General features: G+C 44.4%; 4 protein-coding genes across 7 annotated transcripts; 2 read left to right on the top strand and 2 right to left on the bottom strand.

Moving 5' to 3' along the window:
• Positions 1-231: 231 nt before the first annotated feature.
• On the bottom strand, positions 232-3,251 carry cbr1 (carbonyl reductase 1). Of its 2 annotated transcripts, none has more exons than XM_037465815.2 (7): positions 3,116-3,251; positions 1,927-2,041; positions 1,662-1,831; positions 1,279-1,386; positions 925-1,133; positions 791-844; positions 232-666 (listed from the first exon to the last, which is right to left on the bottom strand). In XM_037465815.2, exons 2-7 carry the CDS (start codon positions 2,037-2,039, stop codon positions 493-495), a joined length of 828 nt encoding a protein of 275 aa, XP_037321712.1. In that variant the 5' UTR covers positions 2,040-2,041; positions 3,116-3,251; the 3' UTR covers positions 232-492. The 2 variants fall into 2 exon arrangements, with proteins under 2 accessions (XP_037321712.1, XP_037321713.1); XM_037465816.2 differs by having other exon boundaries at positions 1,927-2,058; positions 3,116-3,240.
• Positions 3,252-18,466, top strand: setd4 (SET domain containing 4). The gene is made up of 13 exons (XM_037465812.2): positions 3,252-3,379; positions 14,739-14,823; positions 14,908-15,003; positions 15,139-15,176; positions 15,433-15,521; positions 16,068-16,304; positions 16,530-16,589; positions 16,688-16,817; positions 16,893-17,067; positions 17,214-17,292; positions 17,400-17,480; positions 17,656-17,779; positions 17,885-18,466. Exons 2-13 carry the CDS (start codon positions 14,748-14,750, stop codon positions 18,050-18,052), a joined length of 1,353 nt encoding a protein of 450 aa, XP_037321709.2. The 5' UTR covers positions 3,252-3,379; positions 14,739-14,747; the 3' UTR covers positions 18,053-18,466.
• LOC119227176 (G2/M phase-specific E3 ubiquitin-protein ligase-like) lies at positions 4,255-11,501 on the top strand. 2 transcript variants are annotated; one of them, XM_062566752.1, is made up of 10 exons: positions 4,255-4,622; positions 5,712-5,762; positions 7,211-7,633; positions 7,871-7,934; positions 8,553-8,636; positions 8,922-9,208; positions 9,703-9,926; positions 10,108-10,308; positions 10,418-10,607; positions 10,726-11,501. In XM_062566752.1, exons 6-10 carry the CDS (start codon positions 8,980-8,982, stop codon positions 11,031-11,033), a joined length of 1,152 nt encoding a protein of 383 aa, XP_062422736.1. In that variant the 5' UTR covers positions 4,255-4,622; positions 5,712-5,762; positions 7,211-7,633; positions 7,871-7,934; positions 8,553-8,636; positions 8,922-8,979; the 3' UTR covers positions 11,034-11,501. The 2 variants fall into 2 exon arrangements, with proteins under 2 accessions (XP_062422736.1, XP_037341580.2); XM_037485683.2 differs by lacking the exons at positions 4,255-4,622; positions 5,712-5,762; positions 7,211-7,633; positions 7,871-7,934; positions 8,553-8,636 and having other exon boundaries at positions 8,795-9,208.
• On the bottom strand, positions 18,460-22,430 carry cryzl1 (crystallin, zeta (quinone reductase)-like 1). 2 transcript variants are annotated; one of them, XM_037465813.2, is made up of 13 exons: positions 22,219-22,430; positions 21,847-21,924; positions 21,456-21,528; positions 21,308-21,352; positions 20,962-21,030; positions 20,642-20,775; positions 20,440-20,551; positions 20,259-20,279; positions 19,963-20,061; positions 19,761-19,873; positions 19,546-19,651; positions 19,409-19,454; positions 18,460-19,053 (listed from the first exon to the last, which is right to left on the bottom strand). In XM_037465813.2, the coding sequence occupies exons 1-13, from the start codon at positions 22,282-22,284 to the stop codon at positions 18,957-18,959; spliced, it is 1,059 nt and encodes a 352-aa protein (XP_037321710.2). In that variant the 5' UTR covers positions 22,285-22,430; the 3' UTR covers positions 18,460-18,956. The 2 variants fall into 2 exon arrangements, with proteins under 2 accessions (XP_037321710.2, XP_037321711.2); XM_037465814.2 differs by lacking the exon at positions 20,259-20,279.
• Positions 22,431-22,877: the final 447 nt, after the last annotated feature.

The raw sequence follows: 22,877 nt of genomic DNA, 5'->3' as shown, positions 1-22,877 counted from the left end.
CTGTCATTTTCTCTTGGCTTTATTGGCAATAAATAGGAATTACTACAGCAGGGGATGATAAGCTAAGCTGCACATCAAATACAACCTTTATTTAATTTAACCACTAAATTACTGCTTTTCCCCTTTGAAGATAAAAATGTAAGTAACACAAATTCTCAGCCACTAGGTGTCGCTACATCTCACTACTATGCGTCCCATTAGTGATAAAGAACACATCTGGATGAAAGAGCATTTGGGAAAATATCTTTTTATTTGTTTTTCATATGAAATCATTTCATTTTCTTTGACATCACGACATTTAAGCAAAAGATTTCCCTTTTACATGTAAAAAAAACAAAATATTTCATGTTGTTTCATGTTTATTTTAGCAAAGGCATTGATGCGATGCGGTGTGGTTACTAAGTCAAACACACACACCCCCCCCAAATACACACAGCATGCCGAGGCAACGCCACGTATCCCGTGGCGACGGGACGGTGGACTCGCCTCCTTTCACCACGGCTGCACCTCTTTATCGGAGACGAACTTGCCGTGAGGCTGCGTGGCTCCGGGCGGCAGCAGGGCCAGGTACACGGGGGTGATGGCGCCCTCGTCCGGGGACTTGGGGGCCTTGTCGCCGGCCATGTCGGTGCGCACCCAACCGGGGCAGCAGGCGTTCACCAGGATCTGAGAGAAATGACGGTGAATTTAGACAAAAAGTCATCAGAGTTAAAAGAACAGTTCATGTTTTGTTGAAAGCTTGTTACAAATATTCCGGTTTCTTTAAAATGTATCGTATTTCTCGAGTTACCCCGTCGCTCGGTCTCTCTTTGGACACACGGCGAGCATGGATCATGGACAGGACCTGAGGACAGAGCAACGAATGAGTAACCACGGCACTTCGATCGGGGCTCCCATCCCATGAAATCCCCCTTTGAGCGGTACCGTGAGTCCGGTCTTGGACGTCCCGTAGGCCGTGTCGGGCCAGCCGCCTTTCTTGTGCTCGCCCTTCTTGGCCTGAGCGACGAACTGCTCCATCAGTCCCGTCAGCTCCTCCTCGGTGATGTCCTCGCTGCGGAAGCGCTGCTGCAGCGCCGCGTCGCAGTTGTTCAACGTGCGGGCGCCGACGAAGCTGGAGACGTTCACCACGCGCCCTGAAACACACACACACACACACACACGCTTTTAATTACTTACCATGGACCGAGTTATCCTCCGTTACCGTGGCAACCTGCTACAGTTGGATTTCATTGTTGCCAAGCGCACACAGTTCTTCGTAGACCCGGAGGTCTCCTTTACCTCCGGCTTTGATGAGAGGGAGGAAGTGGGTCAACATGTCTTTGGTGGCGAAGAAGTTGGTCTTCAGGGTCACCTCCGCCTGCACCGCAAACGGGGTGGTGTCCGCCCCTGAGAGCAAGAACGAGATCCATTCAAAGCACAAATATATTCACAAACTTAAATGCACTGTATTCTTACCAAACTCTATTCATTTTTCACGATTGGTGGTTGTAGTTTATTAAGTAGGACTAAAAACATTTGCATTTGCCTTAGCTACATTGTGTTCATTTGAAAAACACATAAGACCGAAGAGGACGATCCTGGTCTGCGTTTCATCCCGGCACTACTCGGCCCGATTAGCAGCCACATTGACACCTTTTAATAGAACCGTGTGCGTGCACCACCTTTGAAGGCGATCCCGGCGTTGTTCACGAGGACGTCCACCCCTCCGTACTTCTCTTTGAAGTAAGCAGCAGCGGCACTGATGCTCTTCAGGTCGTTGATGTCCAGCTGGTGGAACTTTGGCTTCAGCCCCTCGGAGGCCAGAGACTCCACGGCTTCCTGACCGCGGCCGCTGGAGGGAGAGGGAAAAAAAAAAAACGACTTCACTCTCACGAGAACGGGGCGCGCCGGCGAGGCCTGCCAGGTGTTCCCAGGTGAGCTACCTACACGTCTCTGGCGGTGATGTAGACGTCTCCTTGGTACTGCTTGCAGAGCGCCCGGACGATGGCCAGGCCGATGCCCTTGTTGCTGCCCGTTACCACGGCGACTTTGACAGACATGTCTGTTCACAGAGGAGAACTGCATGAAAGGCCATGGTGATTACATCATTATTAACAGGTAAGGGATACGGGTTTGCTGACTCGTGGTGACACATTTCTGAGAAAAGTGTGAGAAATCAGAAAAGAGGTGACCGGATGCGTCTTAAAATAAGGTAAAAACTACCACATAAATGACCTCAGGGTTTCAAAAAAAAAGAAAGTTGAGTAAATCCTGTTTGGAGTCACGTAGGCGGATATTACATTTTTGCTGATTCATGGTGACAATGCGTCTCATAATAATGCCAAATGTCTTTCTGCACAAGGTTTACACTGAACACACAGTCCTGAGAGGGTGGGACCTTCTCAGCTCCATCCAAACCAAACAATCCGCCCTCTGGGACGAGATTCAAAAGGGATGAGAAATGCTTTGTCACGGTGAAAAGTTCAGAAAGTCAAAGCCATCGAAACGTGATGTATAAAAAGTGATAAGAATTATCGATGCAGGAACTCACATTTGATGACATTGTTTTACTCTGATATAAGACATTAAAGGTGGAAACCTCAATGTATATTCATTAATCAACATTGAACTCTTTCTTTACATACCGTATTTTATTTTTTCTATATTAATGTTTCTTGCATTTTTGGAATAGTTTTTTTTCTTTCTTTTTTAAAAGTTTTGCCCAAGACGCCTTAGTAACTTAGTAACTACTTAGTATTCAACGTATTCAATGTAAATCGTAGACTATTAAATGAAGAATATCCCAAAACGGATCCTGGGATAGAAAGTGCATTGTCATGCCTTACAAGCATGAACTTGCATGACGTTTATCCAAACCTGGAAACGTGAAACGTGCTTTTACGAGGAGTTGTGCAACAAGGCGGTTAACCCAAAAGCCCGGGTGATGCAACTCAAAGCTCAGAACTCATCAAGCATCGGGAGATATCAAAAGTACAAATGCATTTTAAAGAGTCTTCGGTGTGACAGCGTTACGCAACAACCACTGGCGAACCCCGCAGAGGAGACAGACGCTGCACGCGCCTCCGCTCTGCAGTAAACGCACGATAATGGCTGGCAGGTGACGGAGGTTTCTTACTTTTAAGGTGGTGCTGGAGCCTTCCGGGGAAACCTGCGCTGACGGAGCTGCAGAGTCGAGAGAGACGTTCACGACGAAGCCGAACTGCGGGGAAAAGGGGAGAAGAAATCAATTTTTTAAAAAAGGGGAGGAGGAGCGCTGGCGGTCTGCTGCGCAGCCTCACTGCGCATACCCGGAAAAAACAAGGAGGGTGGGTTTGACCACGTGGGTTTGACCGGAGGCCCCGCAGCACGAGGACTTCATACCAATGAGAAGAATATCTAGGTATCGTGATCGTTTATTGCTCCCTACAATCTGATGACAATTGTTTGGCTCGTGGTTTGCTAATAATTTGGGATTCAAAGCTCCATGTATGTCTTTGTGTTGTCATTTATTGTATCAAACGGCTACACTGAGAGCATACAAACCTAAGTATAAATAATTATGTAACCTTATTAGGTACATCCACCGATACAGATACAGCCAAATACAACAGCCCTGCTCAAATACCGTGATGATCCATTTATTTCTGAAACTGTTAAAGGGATTATTGTGAATTCAGTTTGTTTACTCAACGATGTAAAACAGCTTGAACATATTATTTTTATTTATATATATATTAAACACTTGTCAGTGTGATGCAGTTACACCCCCTCTTTAATCATGATAATCATAATGTTTGGCAGGATATATTACACAGTTATTGTTCAAATGAATAAACAGGCAGAATACAATCTCTGCCTTGTATGGGGCGCCGTTTGTAAAATGTTGCACGTTCTAAAATCCTGCGCAGTTTTCGTACATTTAGCGTTATCATATGAATAAAAAAAGCAGGACAATATTCACATGTCACTTTTTCAAACATTTAGAGACAAAATCATGTAAATACATGCAACAACTTTTCCAAGTACAATGTTTGGCAGTAACAAAAAGTTGTTAAATAATATAAATATTAAATGTAAATATAAGTGTTAAATGTAAATCTAAATGTTAAATCTATATCTAAATGTTAAATCTATATCTAAATGTTAAATCTAAATATTAAATCTAAATCTAAATGTTAAATCTAAATCTAAATGTTAAATCTATATCTAAATGTTAAATCTATATCTAAATGTTAAATCTATATCTAAATGTTAAATCTAAATCTAAATGTTAAATCTAAATCTAAATGTTAAATCTATATCTAAATGTTAAATCTATATCTAAATGTTAAATCTAAATCTAAATGTTAAATCTATATCTAAATGTTAAATCTAAATGTAAATCTAAATGTTGAGTTGACATGTTAGACTCGAGGATCGAACATTCCCATATTTACGGTAATTGTGTTCCCGTTGTGTAACAACGCATGGAGAAAGCGCGGTATTTTAGTCACTTCATGCTGCAAGGCAAGATGGCCAGTCCTGAACTAGCCCTTGTCATAGAGCGAGCTGTTGCAGCTGGCGTTAGGGCGGCCCTCCAAGACCGACCGACGCCTACACCAGGAACAAGTCTCGTCGCAACAGACACCACATCATTGCCGTCGGTAAGTTCGTAAATACGGTTGTTTTTTAAGGGGGAAGGGTAGCTAGCAAGCTAACTATGCTAGCTAGCTAATTCTCCAATTAGCCATGTTGAAGCCTACAAAGCTACCACAGGGATTAATGGCAGGTCTTGACATTAGCACCCGCCAAATGCAGATACATTTCGGCTGCGGCGGGTAAAGCGGTCGCTCCCGTTAGCCACTTTGATGGGTGGAATTCTATATATCTCCGTGTACTTGTTATACGGACTGTCTCGTGTTCAGTGTGTTACGTCTAAGATATTATGTCCCTTAAAATGCTGCCGTAGGGGAAAACGGGTGGTTATAGGCAAAAGGGTGTTGGTACTGTGTCATGAGTGCATCCTCCACCAGCCCAGAATGCTCTGTTACTTTGGTGGCAGCGATGGTTCATGTGCACCGACTACGGCCCGCCTCGACTAAGTGACGCGTCGGCATCTATGCGCCTCCTCGGTTTAGCTTAGCTCTTTCAGATTAGCTAGTAGGCTGAATCCACTTCTGAGAGCTATGCGCCGCCGGAACCAGGCGTAGAGATGAAGACCCGTTTAACAGCTCATGGCTATTCGGCAGATGGTCGGCCAGCTGAGATCCATATTGACCTGCCTGCGCCGTTTTCTAAAATAATAAACTCATTGTAGGGTTGTCAAGCCTCACGCATTATCCGTGAGACACACGCATTTCAACCACCTCACACGCCACACTTTGATAAGGACACGCCAAACAAGTTGTCCTGCTAACGTTGATGCTGCGCACGTATCATTTTCCCCTCGGCGTACGCTCGTTACTAGGCAACATACAGCGCGAACACACGTGTCCGGTGGATGCTTTTGATGAAACAAGGCGCATTTAACATTTAGTGACTGTACATATACGAGTTTTTTCTTGATTTGGCTGTTGCTGATTATTTTAACGGAACTGACAACCCGGTTCATAAATTAGACCAATTAATAAAATGTATGCAATACTGCATACTAAAAATAAAAACTCTACCTAGTCAACTAATGACGTGCCTGTGTCGATAGCAAATGTTATTATTTGGAGCACTGCATTAATGTGATGTTTTAATTTCTTTAGGTATCAGCAGTGATTTCATCACCAAGTACAGCGACCACATCACAGAGATCGGTAGGTTTTGAATTCATGAGAGACCTGGTACCAAGCCTGTTATGTTGTTATCAAAACCTTTTGGCTGCGGGGCAGCCCCGATTATAGTAAACCTGTGATTGACCACCATAAATAACTACATGGTAAAAACTAGAGCTGCAACTAACGATTATTTTAATAATCGATTCATCTGTCGATTATTTGTTCGATTAATCGATGAATCGGATAAAAAAATAAAAAATGTAAAAACATTCATTTCCAACCCTTTATTGAAAAATAGAACTGACTGTGCACTTTCTAAATATGTTTTGCACTAACAGATTGCTCCTTGAACATCCCTAAGTAAGCAAATAAAATGGACTAACACAAAAAACATACACACATTGCATGATGTATACTTTACAGCCGCCAAATTAAATATATTAGGCACAAAATCATGAATCATTGCCGTGGTGCTCCCGTACCAGGCCATGTCGCTTTTGCATATCTTACAATCAGACATGTCAACCCTCCCGAATTTCAAAGCCCCTCACGAAAATATCCCGGACCGACCTTTCTCCTGATTTCCACCCGGACAACAATATTGCTGCACCACCCGTCACTGGGCGCGCTGTTTCAGACCGAACAATAATAAAGGTTACACCTTGAAGTCGAGCGCGGCGATTAGAACGTGAAACTACTGGCGCTGCAAAGACAACCGCAGCACCCCCCCCCCCCCCCCCCCCCCCGTTGCCGCTAGGACCCGCACCCCCCATTTCAGTGTGAAATACCTGGGAGGATTTAGGTCGCATTGGTTTCTCTGCCTCCGCATGTTTCAGAACAGTATTACGGGTCTCTCCGATGGTCTTTCCTTTACCTCAGCTCTGCTCTTTTTTATTTATTTTTCTTAGCAACGCTCTGCTGCGCGAGCGCTCAACTTTTTTTTCCTCAGCTCTGCGCGCGCAACTTTCTTTTAATACTCAAACATAATAGTCGCGCGACACAACGAATCGATAATGAAATTCGTTGCCAACGCTTTTAATAATCGATTTTAATCGATTTCATCGATTCGTTGTTGCAGCCCTAGTAAAAACCATAAAATTACTGGCCATGGACAAACAACTGACGTGTCATGACATGGATTAGATGTCCCCAGTATCCTGGCAGTAGATACTCAACAAGGTGGTCAAGGTTTCTGTTGACGCCACCGATAACTGAACTTAGGTATAAGAACTGCCTCGTTCTGTTAGGGGGCAAGGAGGTTCTTGACAGTCTGCAGAGCACGTAGCTGTTGTGACCTTTCCTCCCTTGCAAGGAAATAAACAGAGAAAGACATATTTGACTCAGAGCCTTTGTTTCTTACTTTACGATTATCTGTGCAAAATCTTCCACCACAACTTTCTGCAATGCATGTTAAGAGATGCTGAAGAGGTTAGGGCATTGACCCTGTTGTGATTTCACATATTTAAAATTGTTCACTCTTAACACAGGTACCTCTTCCATCTTTTCCCCAACGAAGTGGTGCAAGACCGGGGTTAATAAGACGAAGACCTTACAAAACATTCACAAAGGACATTGTGTGTTTGCCTTGGTCGACAAACACAATCTTCTCCATACCAAGAGGAGACACCAGAACGAAATTAGCGGAAGATGGCCTCATTGGCAAAATATCATTTTCATCCGAGTGGTCTGAAGTCCAATTAAAATTGGAAATAACAGCCATCTTTAGAGCCACGTTCGGATTGTCGGAGAACCAGGAATTCCCATTTGAATATTTATGCACCATAAAGGGATGTAAAAAACTGATGAAACCCAAGGTCACCAACTCTTTTCCATGGGGAGGAAAAGAAGTTGCGTCCATCTGCTCAAACACATGCCTGTACATTTTAGCAGGAATGCAGAGACCTGCCGAGGTAAACATTTTTCTCTTCCAATCTTTTGTATAGTTATTATTCTTTTTGATTTACATAAATATGTAATATAAGAGGTATTACAGTTTATATTCAGGTATGTCCCTGCTATATTCTAAGATATTAGGCCCACACAGTGTGTCAATGTTTGCATGAAGTGAAATAAATCTGATTATTAAAAATAAAAAACATATGAAATAACTTTTTTGGCTAATGGTAAACAACCCTCTTTCTGCTCAGGAGGAATTTATAGCAGTGTCTGATGACAGTGACTTTGAAGATCCTGCACCACGGAGAAGGAGAGGTTGGTCAATGTTTTTGTGCTATTACAAGAAGTGAGACTTGTATCTGAAGGGAGACTAAGTGTTTTTTATCATTCAGTGACTCGGGGAGAGGCATTGTGTACATCCCTGATGGAAACTCAAGGAAGAGATCAGCAGGCAGAGTCCAGAGCCCATACAGATCAGCAGGCAGAGTCCAGATCCCATACAGAGTCCAGATCCCATACAGATCAGCAGGCAGAGTCCAGATCCCATACAGATCAGCAGGCAGAGTCCAGATCCCATACAGAGTCCAGATCCCATACAGATCAGCAGGCAGAGTCCAGATCCCAGGCAGATCAGCAGGCAGAGTCCAGAGCTCAGGCAGAGTGGGGAAGGGAAGGACAGACTGGAAGGCTGGATGCACATGTGATCCCTAATCACTTTGCAGATTTTTTGTACGGTACTTTTTTGTGTTCAATAAAATGTTGCAGTGATATGTATATGTCTGCATGTTCACTATATAATAATATTGCCTTTACAAATATATTATCTAGTATTTAATCTACGAAATTACACTGCATGTTAAACATGTTTTTTTTTCCAGTAGTTCAATAATTGTTTCAATTATTTCCCACTATTTAACAATGCACCTGTTTCAGCCCTGTGGATTATGAGGAAGATGAAGCTGTGGATGAGGCCATAAGACGCAGTCTTTTGGAAGAGTCGGTCTTGCTTGATTCAAGGTATATTTTTCATAAAAAAATGTCTTGTATTATATGCAGTGCTGTTGAATTATCTTTAAACAATACTATCCAAACTATTATTCATATTTTCCTGTCTAGTTATTCCATTTATGTAGTAAATCACATTGAACGTGCCTCTATAATAATTAACACCGTATTTCTATCCAAAGTACTATGTATTTAGTTTAATTGTGCAACACAGATTTTCTAAATGGATTAAGTACACAAGGCTATAAAACACTGTGACAAATATCCTATTTATATTCAGTTTGTTTTGGTTTCAAGGTCTTCAGAAGTTTTGACCAGAGAAGAGATAACTGGAATTCTGAAAGCACATGCCGAAATGGTTGTTACCCCAACGCCGAGACCAATCTTCATAAGCCGGAGTAATGTTTGGACCACTGCCTTTCGGCAATTCAACAGACCCAGATTTTCAGAGAGCTCTGGAATGCTTTATGTCACGTTTGCAAGTGATGAAATGGAGGAAGATGCTGAAGATTTGGGAGGGCCACGACGAGAGTTCTTTCGTTTGCTTGTGAGGGCTATCTTCCAAGGCAGTGGAGCATTTGAAGGTAAAATATCCGTGTCTAGGAAATCCTTATTTTGTGTAGATTGTAATTCCACTCACCATACCTAAAGTTTCCAGTTCCTGCATTTGAGAAATATTCCCACAGTTTGACGTTGCCACACGATTGAGATGGTGTTTCTTGAGGACTTTACAGGATTTTTCACTGTACGTGTGTGGTTTTACACACACATACAGTGCATTGAGGATTTGCCAAAAGGCCACCAACGTTTGTGAAACCTCACCAATAGTTTCCACTAAATCCTACGCACTGCAGCTTTAAGATTTTAGTTTCCTACACCTTTACTCCAATTCCAGCCACTGAATTGTGGGGGCAATGTGTGAACAGTGGTGGCCACTGACACTAGTTAATATATTCCTCCGATGCTTGTTTGAACTTGAACAGTCTTTAAAATGTTTTTAAAGTAGCATGCATGCCAGTTGACCTGGTGAGCTGATTTTGTTGTATAATGCTGTTATGTTTGTTTTTCTTTTCCTCAGAGTCTCCCAACGGGTTTACTCCAAAGCTGAACATAGCTCATGTGCAAAACGGAGTGTACAGAACCATTGGAAAGATGATGTCTACCATAATAGTCCAAGGTGGTGAACCACCAGCATTCCTTGCACCACATGTAGTGGACTACATTGTGACTGAAGATATCCTGCAAGTACGTGTCACTCCTGATGACATAGCTGACGCGGAGTTAAGGGATTCTCTGAAGAAGGTATTAGTATAAAACCAATTATGCTTTAATATGCATGGGATACAGATTCAACTGTTGTCTGTTTCTTGGAATGTCCATGGTAATGTGGGCCTTATCTTGTTTCCTGAGTTTGCTGTTACATGAAAAGGTAATTTCTAAAGTTTTTTTAAATAGTAAATTCTGCAATTGATCTCATCTTCAGGTCAAACAAGCAAGCACAGTGGATGAGCTAGAGGAAGCGCTGGACTGCTGTGACACATGGAGATTTCAGATTGAGGGTCTTCCAAACCCAGTCACCATGGACAGAAGAAATGAATTTATTAGGAATGCAACATTGTATCATGTCATCTTGCATCAACAAAGTTGCTTCAATCAACTGATGGATGGTCTATCCTACTATGGAGTAAGTGAAAGTAATGTATTACTTATGGGACAAACATCAACCATGGTGTACACAACAGCTAGTTCTGCAACAAAAACTATTCCCATGGTTCCTTTCTTCCCCCCGAAAGGTACTTCCACTTCTGAGGGAACATCGTAGCATGAGAATCTTTCTTGACATGCCTGAGAAGAGAGATGAGGTCACAGCAGAAGTTCTTGCTTGCCTCTTAAAGCCAAGCTACTCTGTCCTGGGCAGCGACAAAAGGCCAAAAGAGGAGCTCATGGTTGTAAAGTTCAGAGAATTTCTCCAGTGTGTGGAGAGTAAGTGGGCACATGCACTCTTCACTTCATGCCACTTGTGTCTGTAGAGACCGTGTGCTAATTATTTTGAAGCTGCAATAATGTTGTTCTCATATGTGGGTTGTTTTGTTTTCTTAAGATAAAGAGCTTGGTGAAATCCTTGGGGCCAGAACACTGACTGAAGAAGAGAAGGACTTCGTTCAGAACTTGGGCCTCGGTCACATCCTGGCTTTTGCAACAGGGAGCAGCAAAATTCCAGCTGTTGGATTCCAGCCAAATCCCAAAATCGTCTTCATTCATGACGAGATTAAGCGTCATCCGGTTGCGCACACCTGCTCAAATGAGCTTCTCATATTTGTCAATGCCAAAAACATGGCTGATGATGATGAATTTGAGTACTGCTTTGTGGTGGCCCTGATGAATGGAGCCTTGTTTAGCACCATTTAAGGAAACTTGTAGTGACGGCTCATTGTCACACATGGTTTAAGTGTGTTTCGACTACTGACCTGTCAACTGCATTGTATATTTATGTTCCAGTGGCTATAGTTAACTTTACAATGTTTAGGATAACCTACAAATGTTGCTGTGATGGTTTTGTAGGATATGATCCAAATAAAGACTAGATGTGAGCAGAAACTTTTTTTTTTATTAAGGTTACACTCAAAGTATCTGAAAAATAATGATTCCAAAAAGGGTTAAATTAATTCAAAATTCCATCAAGAGAAGGAAAAACAAAACAAATCAAAACTTATCCCACATGGGCACTTAACAGACTTTAGATGACGACCAGACAGGGAACACATGACACAACTTCAATACCCGAGGGGAACCAAACAAGTAACAGTAGAAAATAAGCAGACTGATCATAATGAAGAGCAAATATATCTGTTTCATTGTCCAAGTCTAGCACATTCATTGACTCCAGTTCATAAAAAATGGGTGAGTAGACATGACTGCAATTATTATTTAAGTCCCTGTTAAAACGTTCAATGCGCTGGTTATGTACAGAGCTTCCTGTTAAAACAGATTCTTCTCCTCTGCTTTCCCGCATATCCTCCCAAACAAGAACATTCTCTCCCCCCAAGTCAGTTCTGATATGCAGAGGTCTGCCAAACTGTCTTATTGCTGTAGTGAAAAGCTGTTTAACGGTTTCAGACCGATTGTTGTTAGAGCACTGGAGAAACATGAGCATCCTACTGTAGCCGTCCATTGCACCATGTACAACTAATTTCCATCTTATCAGTTTATGGTTACCATCCAGGTGCCAGATAAAATTTGGACATGGCACAGAATAAACACGCCTGGATATCGTTGTTCTCCGCCTGGACTCAACACCCCCAGAATCAACCCTTTTAATTGACTCTCTTAACCTCTTTCTTTGCACCACAATGTCCCTTGAACGCATATGTCCATTAAGCATGACCTCTCCCACATGAGGATGTTCTGCTTTAATCTGAGATACTGCAGAATCTAATTCCTCATCACTAAATTGTACAAACTTTGTTCTTGAGATGTTGTGCTCCCTCATAAGTTTGTACAGGGTTGGTCTGGAAATGCAGAGGATGGAAGCAACTTCTGTCAGTGTGGTCTTTAATGACAGCACATTTTCGATATCTTGTTTGGAAATGTAGCTCTGCTGTCCAAGGTTACCATCCTGGAAGAACAGCAAAGTGGATACTTGAAACATAATACAGCTTTGAATTACAGTCATTCACTTTTTACTTAAGATACCAAAAGATTTAAGTTCCAACAACCGTGTTTAAACAATTTCAATTGTGACTGAACAGAAACAAACATTCTCTATCTAACTTGAAAAATTAACTTAATGTATATGGGCAATTGACTCTTGCAAATGTATGAATGCAACATTTCCGACAAGATATGACCTAGATAATTCATAGATTTGCAATTGCAGCTACATACTACTCAATGGTACCCGCAGGACCTCGTTTGAAAACGACTAAAAAACACGCTTACAAAAAATGACAGGTCTTGAATTTGGTGAAAAGATGGAGGAGGTTTTGATAACAACATAACAGGCTTGGTACCAGGTCTCTCATGAATTCAAAACCTACCAATCTCTGTGATGTGGTCGCTGTACTTGGTGATGAAATCACTGCTGATACCTAAAGAAATTAAAACATCACATTAATGCAGTGCTCCAAATAATAACATTTGCTATCGACACAGGCACGTCATTAGTTGACTAGGTAGAGTTTTTATTTTTAGTATGCAGTATTGCATACATTTTATTAATTGGTCTAATTTATGAACCGGGTTGTCAGTTCCGTTAAAATAATCAGCAACAGCCAAATCAAGAAAAAACTCGTATATGTACAGTCACTAAATGTTAAATGCGCCTTGTTTCATCAAAAGCATCCACCGGACACGTGTGTTCGCGCTGTATGTTGCCTAGTAACGAGCGTACGCCGAGGGGAAAATGATACGTGCGCAGCATCAACGTTAGCAGGACAACTTGTTTGGCGTGTCCTTATCAAAGTGTGGCGTGTGAGGTGGTTGAAATGCGTGTGTCTCACGGATAATGCGTGAGGCTTGACAACCCTACAATGAGTTTATTATTTTAGAAAACGGCGCAGGCAGGTCAATATGGATCTCAGCTGGCCGACCATCTGCCGAATAGCCATGAGCTGTTAAACGGGTCTTCATCTCTACGCCTGGTTCCGGCGGCGCATAGCTCTCAGAAGTGGATTCAGCCTACTAGCTAATCTGAAAGAGCTAAGCTAAACCGAGGAGGCGCATAGATGCCGACGCGTCACTTAGTCGAGGCGGGCCGTAGTCGGTGCACATGAACCATCGCTGCCACCAAAGTAACAGAGCATTCTGGGCTGGTGGAGGATGCACTCATGACACAGTACCAACACCCTTTTGCCTATAACCACCCGTTTTCCCCTACGGCAGCATTTTAAGGGACATAATATCTTAGACGTAACACACTGAACACGAGACAGTCCGTATAACAAGTACACGGAGATATATAGAATTCCACCCATCAAAGTGGCTAACGGGAGCGACCGCTTTACCCGCCGCAGCCGAAATGTATCTGCATTTGGCGGGTGCTAATGTCAAGACCTGCCATTAATCCCTGTGGTAGCTTTGTAGGCTTCAACATGGCTAATTGGAGAATTAGCTAGCTAGCATAGTTAGCTTGCTAGCTACCCTTCCCCCTTAAAAAACAACCGTATTTACGAACTTACCGACGGCAATGATGTGGTGTCTGTTGCGACGAGACTTGTTCCTGGTGTAGGCGTCGGTCGGTCTTGGAGGGCCGCCCTAACGCCAGCTGCAACAGCTCGCTCTATGACAAGGGCTAGTTCAGGACTGGCCATCTTGCCTTGCAGCATGAAGTGACTAAAATACCGCGCTTTCTCCATGCGTTGTTACACAACGGGAACACAATTACCGTAAATATGGGAATGTTCGATCCTCGAGTCTAACATGTCAACTCAACATTTAGATTTACATTTAGATTTAACATTTAGATATAGATTTAACATTTAGATTTAGATTTAACATTTAGATATAGATTTAACATTTAGATATAGATTTAACATTTAGATTTAGATTTAACATTTAGATTTAGATTTAACATTTAGATATAGATTTAACATTTAGATATAGATTTAACATTTAGATATAGATTTAACATTTAGATTTAGATTTAACATTTAGATTTAGATTTAATATTTAGATTTAACATTTAGATATAGATTTAACATTTAGATATAGATTTAACATTTAGATTTACATTTAACACTTATATTTACATTTAATATTTATATTATTTAACAACTTTTTGTTACTGCCAAACATTGTACTTGGAAAAGTTGTTGCATGTATTTACATGATTTTGTCTCTAAATGTTTGAAAAAGTGACATGTGAATATTGTCCTGCTTTTTTTATTCATATGATAACGCTAAATGTACGAAAACTGCGCAGGATTTTAGAACGTGCAACATTTTACAAACGGCGCCCCATAGCCTTGGTGATATTTATAATTATCATGTAGATCAATTATCCAATTTTATAAGCGAGTTATGGAGTCAATGTGTTAGACGAGTTGTGAGTACCGCGGTGTTGGATTGCACGACTCCGTGTGTGTGTGTGTGTGTGTGTGTGTGTTTGTGGTCCAGGTGGGGGTCATGGGGGGCCGCGGCCATCGCGCGGGACGAGCGGCGAGGAAGCGGAGGCAGAGACGAGAGAGCGCCGTCCAGTCGGGTACGAACCAATCCTCCTAAATCAGTTGTATTGTCGCCTCTGCTGCCAGCTGTTTCAACACAGATGTGTCCCGTGTCTCCTCAGTCTCGATGTGTCATCAGCTGCCCTACGTGAGGCTCATGAAGTTTCTTCACCAGCGGGGGTTCACCTCGACGACGCTGCGGCCGGCGCTCTTCGCTGGTACGAATCCGACGTCGCTGTTGTAGTAAACCTGCTCACCGGGCCTTTAACCGCACTCCACCTGTGTGTAATAATCCGACTGATGGGACTTCTTCTGACCTTAAAGTTCACGTTTGCTGCTTCTTGTTGTCACAGACACGGGGAGAGGACTTCAAGCTGTCAGAGGAATAAAGGTAAAGATGAAGTCTGCACCTGTTTGTGCGGTTTATATTAATAGTAATTAACTCAATGTCTATGTTAACAATCACAGAATGAATACATTTCCTTTTTTTAGAGGTGGCCTGCTTCATCTTTCCCATCTTTCACTAAACAAACATCCAATCAGACACCTCAATTCAACCAGTCACGCCGATAATACCCCTGATGTTTGGTTTGATGTGCTTTTTGTGAGCGTTAAGGTCCGTCTCTTTGTCTCCGGTCTTCCCTCAGCCCGGCCAGCTGGTCCTTTCTCTGCCAGAATCGTGTCTCCTCACGACCTCTACTGTTCTGCACAGCTACCTGGGACAGTACATCAAGAGGTGAACTCCGATTCACTAATCAACCATTTGGAATATCGGAATGTGGACAGAATAACTAGTCGCCATTAAATGAAATGCAATGCGATCTTTAAAGCTCCAATGTGTCATGCATCCAATGTGAGACGCATTGTCGCCATGAATCAGCAACTATTTAATCTCCGCCTACGTGACTCCAAACAGGATTTACTCAACTTTTTTTTTTTTTTTTTTTTGAAACCCTGAGGTCATTTATGTGGTAGTTTTTACATTATTTTAAGACGCATGCGGTCACCTCTTTTCTGATTTCTCACACTTTTCTCAGAAATGTGTCACCACGAGTCAGCAAACCGTATCCCTTACCTGTTAATAACGATGTAATTACCATGGCCTTTGTGTCGGATAAAGATCACAGCTGCACTCATATCACTGCAATGTTATGTGTAGAATTAGAATACAGCGCTGTGTAGGAAATCTGTAAATCCGACGCCACCGATGAGCTAAATTCATTAAAGACACCATGAGGATTCTTTGAGGCGGACTCAGAGGTCGCTGCTCGTCTCTCCCCAGCTGGAAGCCCCGCCTCTCTCCCCTGGCGGCGCTCTGCGTCTTCCTGGTGTGCGAGCGCCACCTGGGCGAGGCCTCCGATTGGTTCCCCTACATCGACGTGCTGCCCGCCGCCTACACCTGCCCCGCCTACTTCGCCGACAACGCGGTGGCCGCCCTGCCGAGCGGCGCGCGGCGGCGGGCTCTGGAGCAGAGGGAGGCGGTGCGAGAAATCCACTCGTCCCATCGGGACTTTTTCAGGTGACCTTCGGCGCTGAAGGCGGGGCGGCGTCGAGCCGCGGGGCGGCGTCCGCTCGCTGTGTCACGTGATTCCCACACTTGACCCTTTGCTTTCAGATGCTCTTTGCCCCTCCATGCAGCCCTTTATTCCAACGTGCCAATCAAAAAATGCGGCCTTAAATACAGACCAATACATGTGCTTCAAAATAAGTGAACCGAGCTGTAAGGGATTTATTTTGGGTGCAGGTCCCTGCAGCCGATCCTGAGTCGGCCCGCGGACGAGGTGCTGACGTACGAAGCGCTGCGGTACAAACTCACACGCCTAAAAGTGGAAAATGTGAAAAAAAAAGTGAAAATGTTTCCAGGCGGCCGTGACCTTCCGCTTCCTCCTCCTCCTCCTGCAGGTGGGCGTGGTGCAGCGTCAACACGCGCTCCGTCTTCATGTCCCGCCCGTCCAACCCCTCCCTCTGCGGTGAGGACGTCTACGCTCTGGCTCCTTTCCTGGACCTTCTCAACCACCGCCCTGACGTGCAGGTGACCTTCCGACAACAGTGAAGGCGTGCGGTCGACAGTCCGTTCCCACCTCGTCTCGTGAATTTCCCCCCGCAGGTGGAAGCGAGCTTCAACGACGTGACCAGGTGCTACGAAATCAGGAGCGTCGGCGGGACGCCGCGCCACCGCCAGGCCTTCATCAACTACGGTTCCCACGACAACCAGCGGCTGATGCTGGAGTACGGCTTCGTCGCCGCCTGCAACCCCAACAGCGTGGTCTACGTGGAGGCAGGTGGGGCACGTGAGCTCTCGGGGGGGGGGGGAGGCGCGGTCACACAGGCTTACGTTCCCGTCGCTTTGTGAACGTTGTTTCTGCAGTTGTGGTTCAGTGAACCGTTTACGACACCGTGGTCCCAAGTCTGTACTCTGTGCCCTCAGATCTCCTCTGTGACGTATTGAGAGGCGACAGGGGTTTGGATCGGAAGATCAAGTTTCTCAAGGAGAACAATTTCCTTCAGTAAGGCATTTACGTTGTTATTATTTCCTTTGTGAGAGAAATCATGAGAGATACTGCATAGAAATCATTTTATTTAAAGTAACTCCAGCTTTTAACTGCCCTCTCAGTAACCTCACCGTGTCCAGTGACGGTCCCAGTTGGAGGCTGATGACGGCTCTCAGGCTGTTGTCTCTGCCACAAACACTGTAGTAAGACCACACACACACACACACACACACACACACACACACACACACACAGAATGTGTATATCTGTGCAAAAGGGAAGCTGCACCGCTCTAGAATCTACTTTTAGTGTCACTGGTGAGTTTGTCAGCGATTAAACGATTTATCGGCCTTATTGGACGTGTGTCCGTTTCCATAGCAACCACTGGAAGGCGGTGTTGCTCGGCCAGGTGCTGTGTGAGGAGAGAGAGGCGTGGAGCGCCCGGACGGCCAAGACGCTGTGTCAGCGACTCCTTCGAGACACCCACACAGCTCTGGACAAGGTGTGTGTGTGTGTGTGTGTGTGCACAAAAACGCACTCCACCCAGCAGCGAACCGTCCCCCGGGTTGGTTGTTGTTAATGGACCCGGCGTGCTGCCTGTGTTCAGATCTCCGGTCTCCTTGGACGGAGCGACCAGCGGGTCAGGGAGCAGCTCCACGTGGTCCAGTCCCTGCGACAGGAGGAGAGGTGCATCCTGGGAAGCTGTCTTGAGGCGCTGGACGGCCCGCCGGGAGAGTCGGGCGAACCGTTGCCATGCCAACCTGACGCGAGATGACGTCTGGTTGATGCCGGTCGCCACAAGGAGCGGAGTCAGAGGCTCCTGGCTGCTCCTCCGCCTCAGGACACGGTTCCTCAAGGAGCAGTAAGTGAGGATACATCGCTGCGATTGGCGGCGTGGCCACTCTGCCTGAAACGGCTGCTCCGAGGAAAGGATTTCTTATTTGGTTAAACTCTCCTCTGTTTTCCTCCTGGGAGACTTAAGACGCGAGTTGAGGAGGCGAGGAAAGGAATCAAGGAATTCAGTCTGTGCATAGTGTTAAAATTTGCTGTTAGTCGACAAACACAGCAGCAGCCCGCCTCCTGGGACCAGAGGGTCACCGGATCGATTCCGTAGGTGAGCCGGTGAGGATGTGGTCACCACCATCACAGAACGACACATGGGTCACTAACACGACTCGGTTTTGTTTATTTTATGATTTAAAGTGACAGTACATTTCACGATTATTTCCATTCAGGAATTTGGTTTGAAGTTTTTTCTTTAGCGAGAAAACAACAACTGCAACAACAGTACACAGGTCACATGACACTTAGATTTATTTTACATCGTCAATTCGTAAACTTAAAAAGGTCGCTGTATTTACACCAAAAAGACTTCAGTCATCTATGTTTGATAAAATGTGTATTAATTGAGTCAAATAAAGCGGATTCTCAAAGAAATCTGACTGCCGTTAGTTGAAGTCTGTGCTGTGAAATCTGACATTCAGCAGTGTGTGTTTGCAGGAAACACTGTGGCTCGTTGGGTAGAACCCGAGGAAGCGGCTCTAAGTCGAGTCGGTGAAGGTGACCTTGGACCCTCTATACCACAAGTGTTAATGTGAGGGCCTCGCGGTCCTGATGCTGCGAAGGGTCTCCGGGCCCCTAAAAGGAACTCTGTCAAAATCATTAGAGTGTTTTTCGCGTCACAGTTTGACAACGGCCTTTTTCTTCTGGTGACGTTGGACAGTCTCCATGGCGACCGTGGCTTCATAGAGAGGGACCGCCTCCTCGGGCAGAGGTCTGGAGAGACGGGTTGAAAACGGACAGCTTTAAGTTAAACCACAGTGAGTTACAGAGAGAAATGCTTACAGCGGAGGAGGAGGAGGAAGAGGAGGCTCTGTCCAGACCAAGGAAAGCTGTAAAGCATGAAGCCAAAAAGGTTCCAAATTACCCGCTTCCCTGGGCTGATATAGGACGAAGCGCACAAGTATTTTATCTAACTCCGCCTCCCAGCCCCTTATTCATGATTTAAACTAGAGCTACTCAGGAAATTGATTTACCTCAAACAAAATGATCCTCTGGGTTAAACACATCTGGAATTTGTTCTCACATTTAACTATTCCTGGATAGAAAACAGCTGATCTGTGAGAGTTACCTGAGAACTCCTGCGGACATCTTCTCCACGATGTCTTTGAGAATATCTGACAGGAGCCTGTCAAGGAGGGACGTTAACGACCTGACCACGTGCATGTTTTACATCACACACACACACACACACACACACAAGGATACGCAGGTATCTGCCTTGCTGAGCCGACGATGCCGTCCACACTTCATGGTTGAGGAAAGACAAGGAGGCCGATTTAAGGTACAGCGATCTGCTATCTGGAGGATCCAACTGAAAAAACACAACCGTGACGACTAGGACAGTTAAAAAAATAATTTTATAGATTTGTCTCTATTTAAATATCTGTATCACGTCGCTGTAGGACGCGGCCGCGACTCACCTGGAGGTCTTTTTGGGATGTGACCCAGTGCCCCCCCACTCCCAGCACACTGATGACGTCATGTTTATGTGGTAGGAGTTTTGTCTCCTCTGACTCTTCCTCATGCAGACGCACTACACACACACAAAGACAGAGGTGTTACACCGCTGACTCGTTCACATGTTCCTAAGTGTGAATCAGACATCAAATGGAACACGTTTACCTCCGGAGTCGATGACGATGTCCACTCCCAGTCCCCCCGTCTCCTCCTCGACCGCCGGCAGCAGGTCCGACGGCCCGTTAAACACCGGGATAACTTTGGCTTTGACACACAAGAGACACGGCGACTTTATCCCACAACTCAATCTGGCTCATAAAAAATTAAAACAAATAAATACACGCAAGGCTTCATGCCAAAAACCATACATCCAATGTACCAACTGTGGTGATTACCAAATGGATTCAGAGGGACACACAAAGCAACACACCTGCCGCTCGTATTGATTAATCAGATCTCACCTACTAAAGGATCCGGGACCCCTGAGTAAAAGAAGACAGAGCGGAGAAAAGAGCAGAAGAAGACAGCAAAAAGACCCAAATATTATAAAAGAAAAAGGGTTGAAAGAGACTGAAATGCCTTTTAAAATCATGTCACATTCACTCCGTGAAGATTGGGTTGACAGCCTGCAGGGGTGCTTACCGACGCTGGGCCGCAGCTGCTCCAGGAAGGCGTGCTGCTGCGGCGAGTGCGACGTGGTGAAAACCTTCACGCCGTGATAACAAGCCAACTGGATGCACATGAGCCCGAAAGACTGAAGAGGGAGCAGAGACGGGGAACGTCACATTCGACTCTCATGTTGTACCCGTTTACACCGTCCTGGTTCCCCACTGTTCTCACGTACGCTGGCGCCGTCCATGACCAGCAGCGTGTGTCCCGCCGCCACGCGAGCGTGTGTGTGCAGGGCGGTGTACGCGCAGAGGGCGTCGCGCAGAGCGCCGGCGGCACACGCGGAGCTCACCTTCTCCGGCTTCTGGACTGAGGAAAACACGATTACACAGCTCTTTATTAACTGGAACGTGAAAATGTTGGGACTAAATTCACATATTGAATGACTGTTTTGTGAGAATTTGTGTTTGGATGATAATGGAAGATGCTCCTTGCACACACAAAGTGCATGTTATGTGACCTGCATTGGTGTGTGTGTGCGTGCGTTTGAGATACCTAAATAGTGTTCATCGATGTCAATGGCACCGCAGAGTCCAGAATAAGGAGAGTCCAGAGGCAGAATACCTGGAACAGGAAGTCAAACTTAAATTTTACTGAGTCAATGACCTTTTTATCTTCATTTCATTTGACTAAGATGGAAAGCTGCAACTGCTTTTGTTCAAATGTACCTAACCTTACTTACTAACATATACATATTGTATGTGGAACTCATGGAACACCATGAGAGGCAATGATACCCAGTTCTAGCTTTTGTACATTATGAGTCAACAGATATTGCAAATACATCTAATAATTGTCACCACCGTCGACACACTGTAGATCAAATATAAATGTCTCTTACCTACAACCTCGTCATCTGGGTGGAAGAAAGAGACTTGGGCGCCCACTGCGGGGGAAAACAAAATTTAAAAGTTAAGCATAAGTTAAGCACTGTTGTGCAAAGGTCCGAATAACCTTTAAACCATCAGACGTGTCAGGATGATGCCGACCTTGCAGCACGACTCCCGCCACCTCCCTGCCGACAGGATTCAGATCTCTCCGGACGCCGATGTCATCGAGCAGCTGGACAGATGTGAGCAGAGGATCAGCTTACGGTATGAACGTCTCTCACATGCCGTTCACACCGGTGTTATACCATAACACGGAAGTTTTCATTTTTAGCCGTTGTCGTTTCGGGGTCAATGAATGAATGTGTTTACTTTAAAAAGCAATACCGTGATGTACCGAGATACCGTCAGAATGTTTCTTAACACCGTGATATGGATTTTTGGCCACACCGTGCAGCCCTATTGTACCACCATGAATTCTTAAACAGGGCGACACTACTTTCATTTGTCCTGGATATCGGTTCTTCGGTCACAACGTTTGTGGTTGCGGTACCTTGAGGTCCAGCGGGCTGAGTCCACATGCCTTCACCTGGACTCTGACCTGGTGGCCGCCCAAAACATCTGGGAGGGTCTGGAGGGGGAAACACAAAGAGAAATCGATTTTTAATAGAGAGCCACAAAAATACTGATTGTGAGGGCGACATTAAAAATGAAAAAAGAACAAAAGAGATAATATCACAGTGCAGGAATGGGCTTATTTGAAAAATTCACCTTAAAAGTCATACAAAATGTGCAATTCTATAAATAACATGAAATTAATATGCATAGAATGATTATAGAGTGCAGATTGTTTTATTTACATGACGCTTGATGAGAAAACCACTACATTGTTGACGTCGAGTCGCAGTGTTGGAGATGAACTCACAGTTTCCTGAATGACGAACTTGTGCTCAGCATCGCTCGCCCCGGCTCGGCAGAACAATCCCTTCATGCTGATAATCCTCTAAATTACGCCGCTGCAGCAATTACATGCGATGGATAAAAGTCTTAATACGTATCCGTTAACCCCCGGAGAAAATACGTTTCACTTCCTGCTTGAGTCAGGTGACTTTTTCTTCTTTTGTTGTTGGGAAGTATTAAAGATCCCCACAACACCGCCCCCTGGTGGATGTGGTGGTATACCACAACACCCCCAATGCCATTTAACAACTACTAGCACAAAGAAAAAATACCTTTATCATAAGATTTAGGTAAAGCTGCCATGTGAAGTGTGGAGACCAAAAAATTACATTTTTAAGTTTTCTTTCATTCATCCGTTCAATATTTGTAAATTCAGGAATAACGTATTTGTTAAAGTAGATAGTTAAAGCGTTTTCCTTCTGTTGTCGAATTAGTTAAGAAAATTGCTGTAAAATGGCACTTTCAATCCACATTCTTTAAAGGCATTTTTCTTAATTTCTATGAGCAGGCCTTTTGACTGCTTTGTTATGTGACTAAAATGTAATAATAACTACGGTCGATCTATGTCTCTTTTTTGGTCATTTCTTACCCCTGATCCTATTCATTTCCGTTACAGGTTACTCC

The sequence above is a fragment of the Pungitius pungitius genome, chromosome 13 (genome assembly GCF_949316345.1).
Source record: "Pungitius pungitius chromosome 13, fPunPun2.1, whole genome shotgun sequence".
Lineage (NCBI taxonomy): Eukaryota > Metazoa > Chordata > Actinopteri > Perciformes > Gasterosteidae > Pungitius > Pungitius pungitius.
The sequence above is the reverse complement of the archived record's forward strand: the minus strand, read 5'-3'. Positions and strand labels throughout refer to the sequence as shown.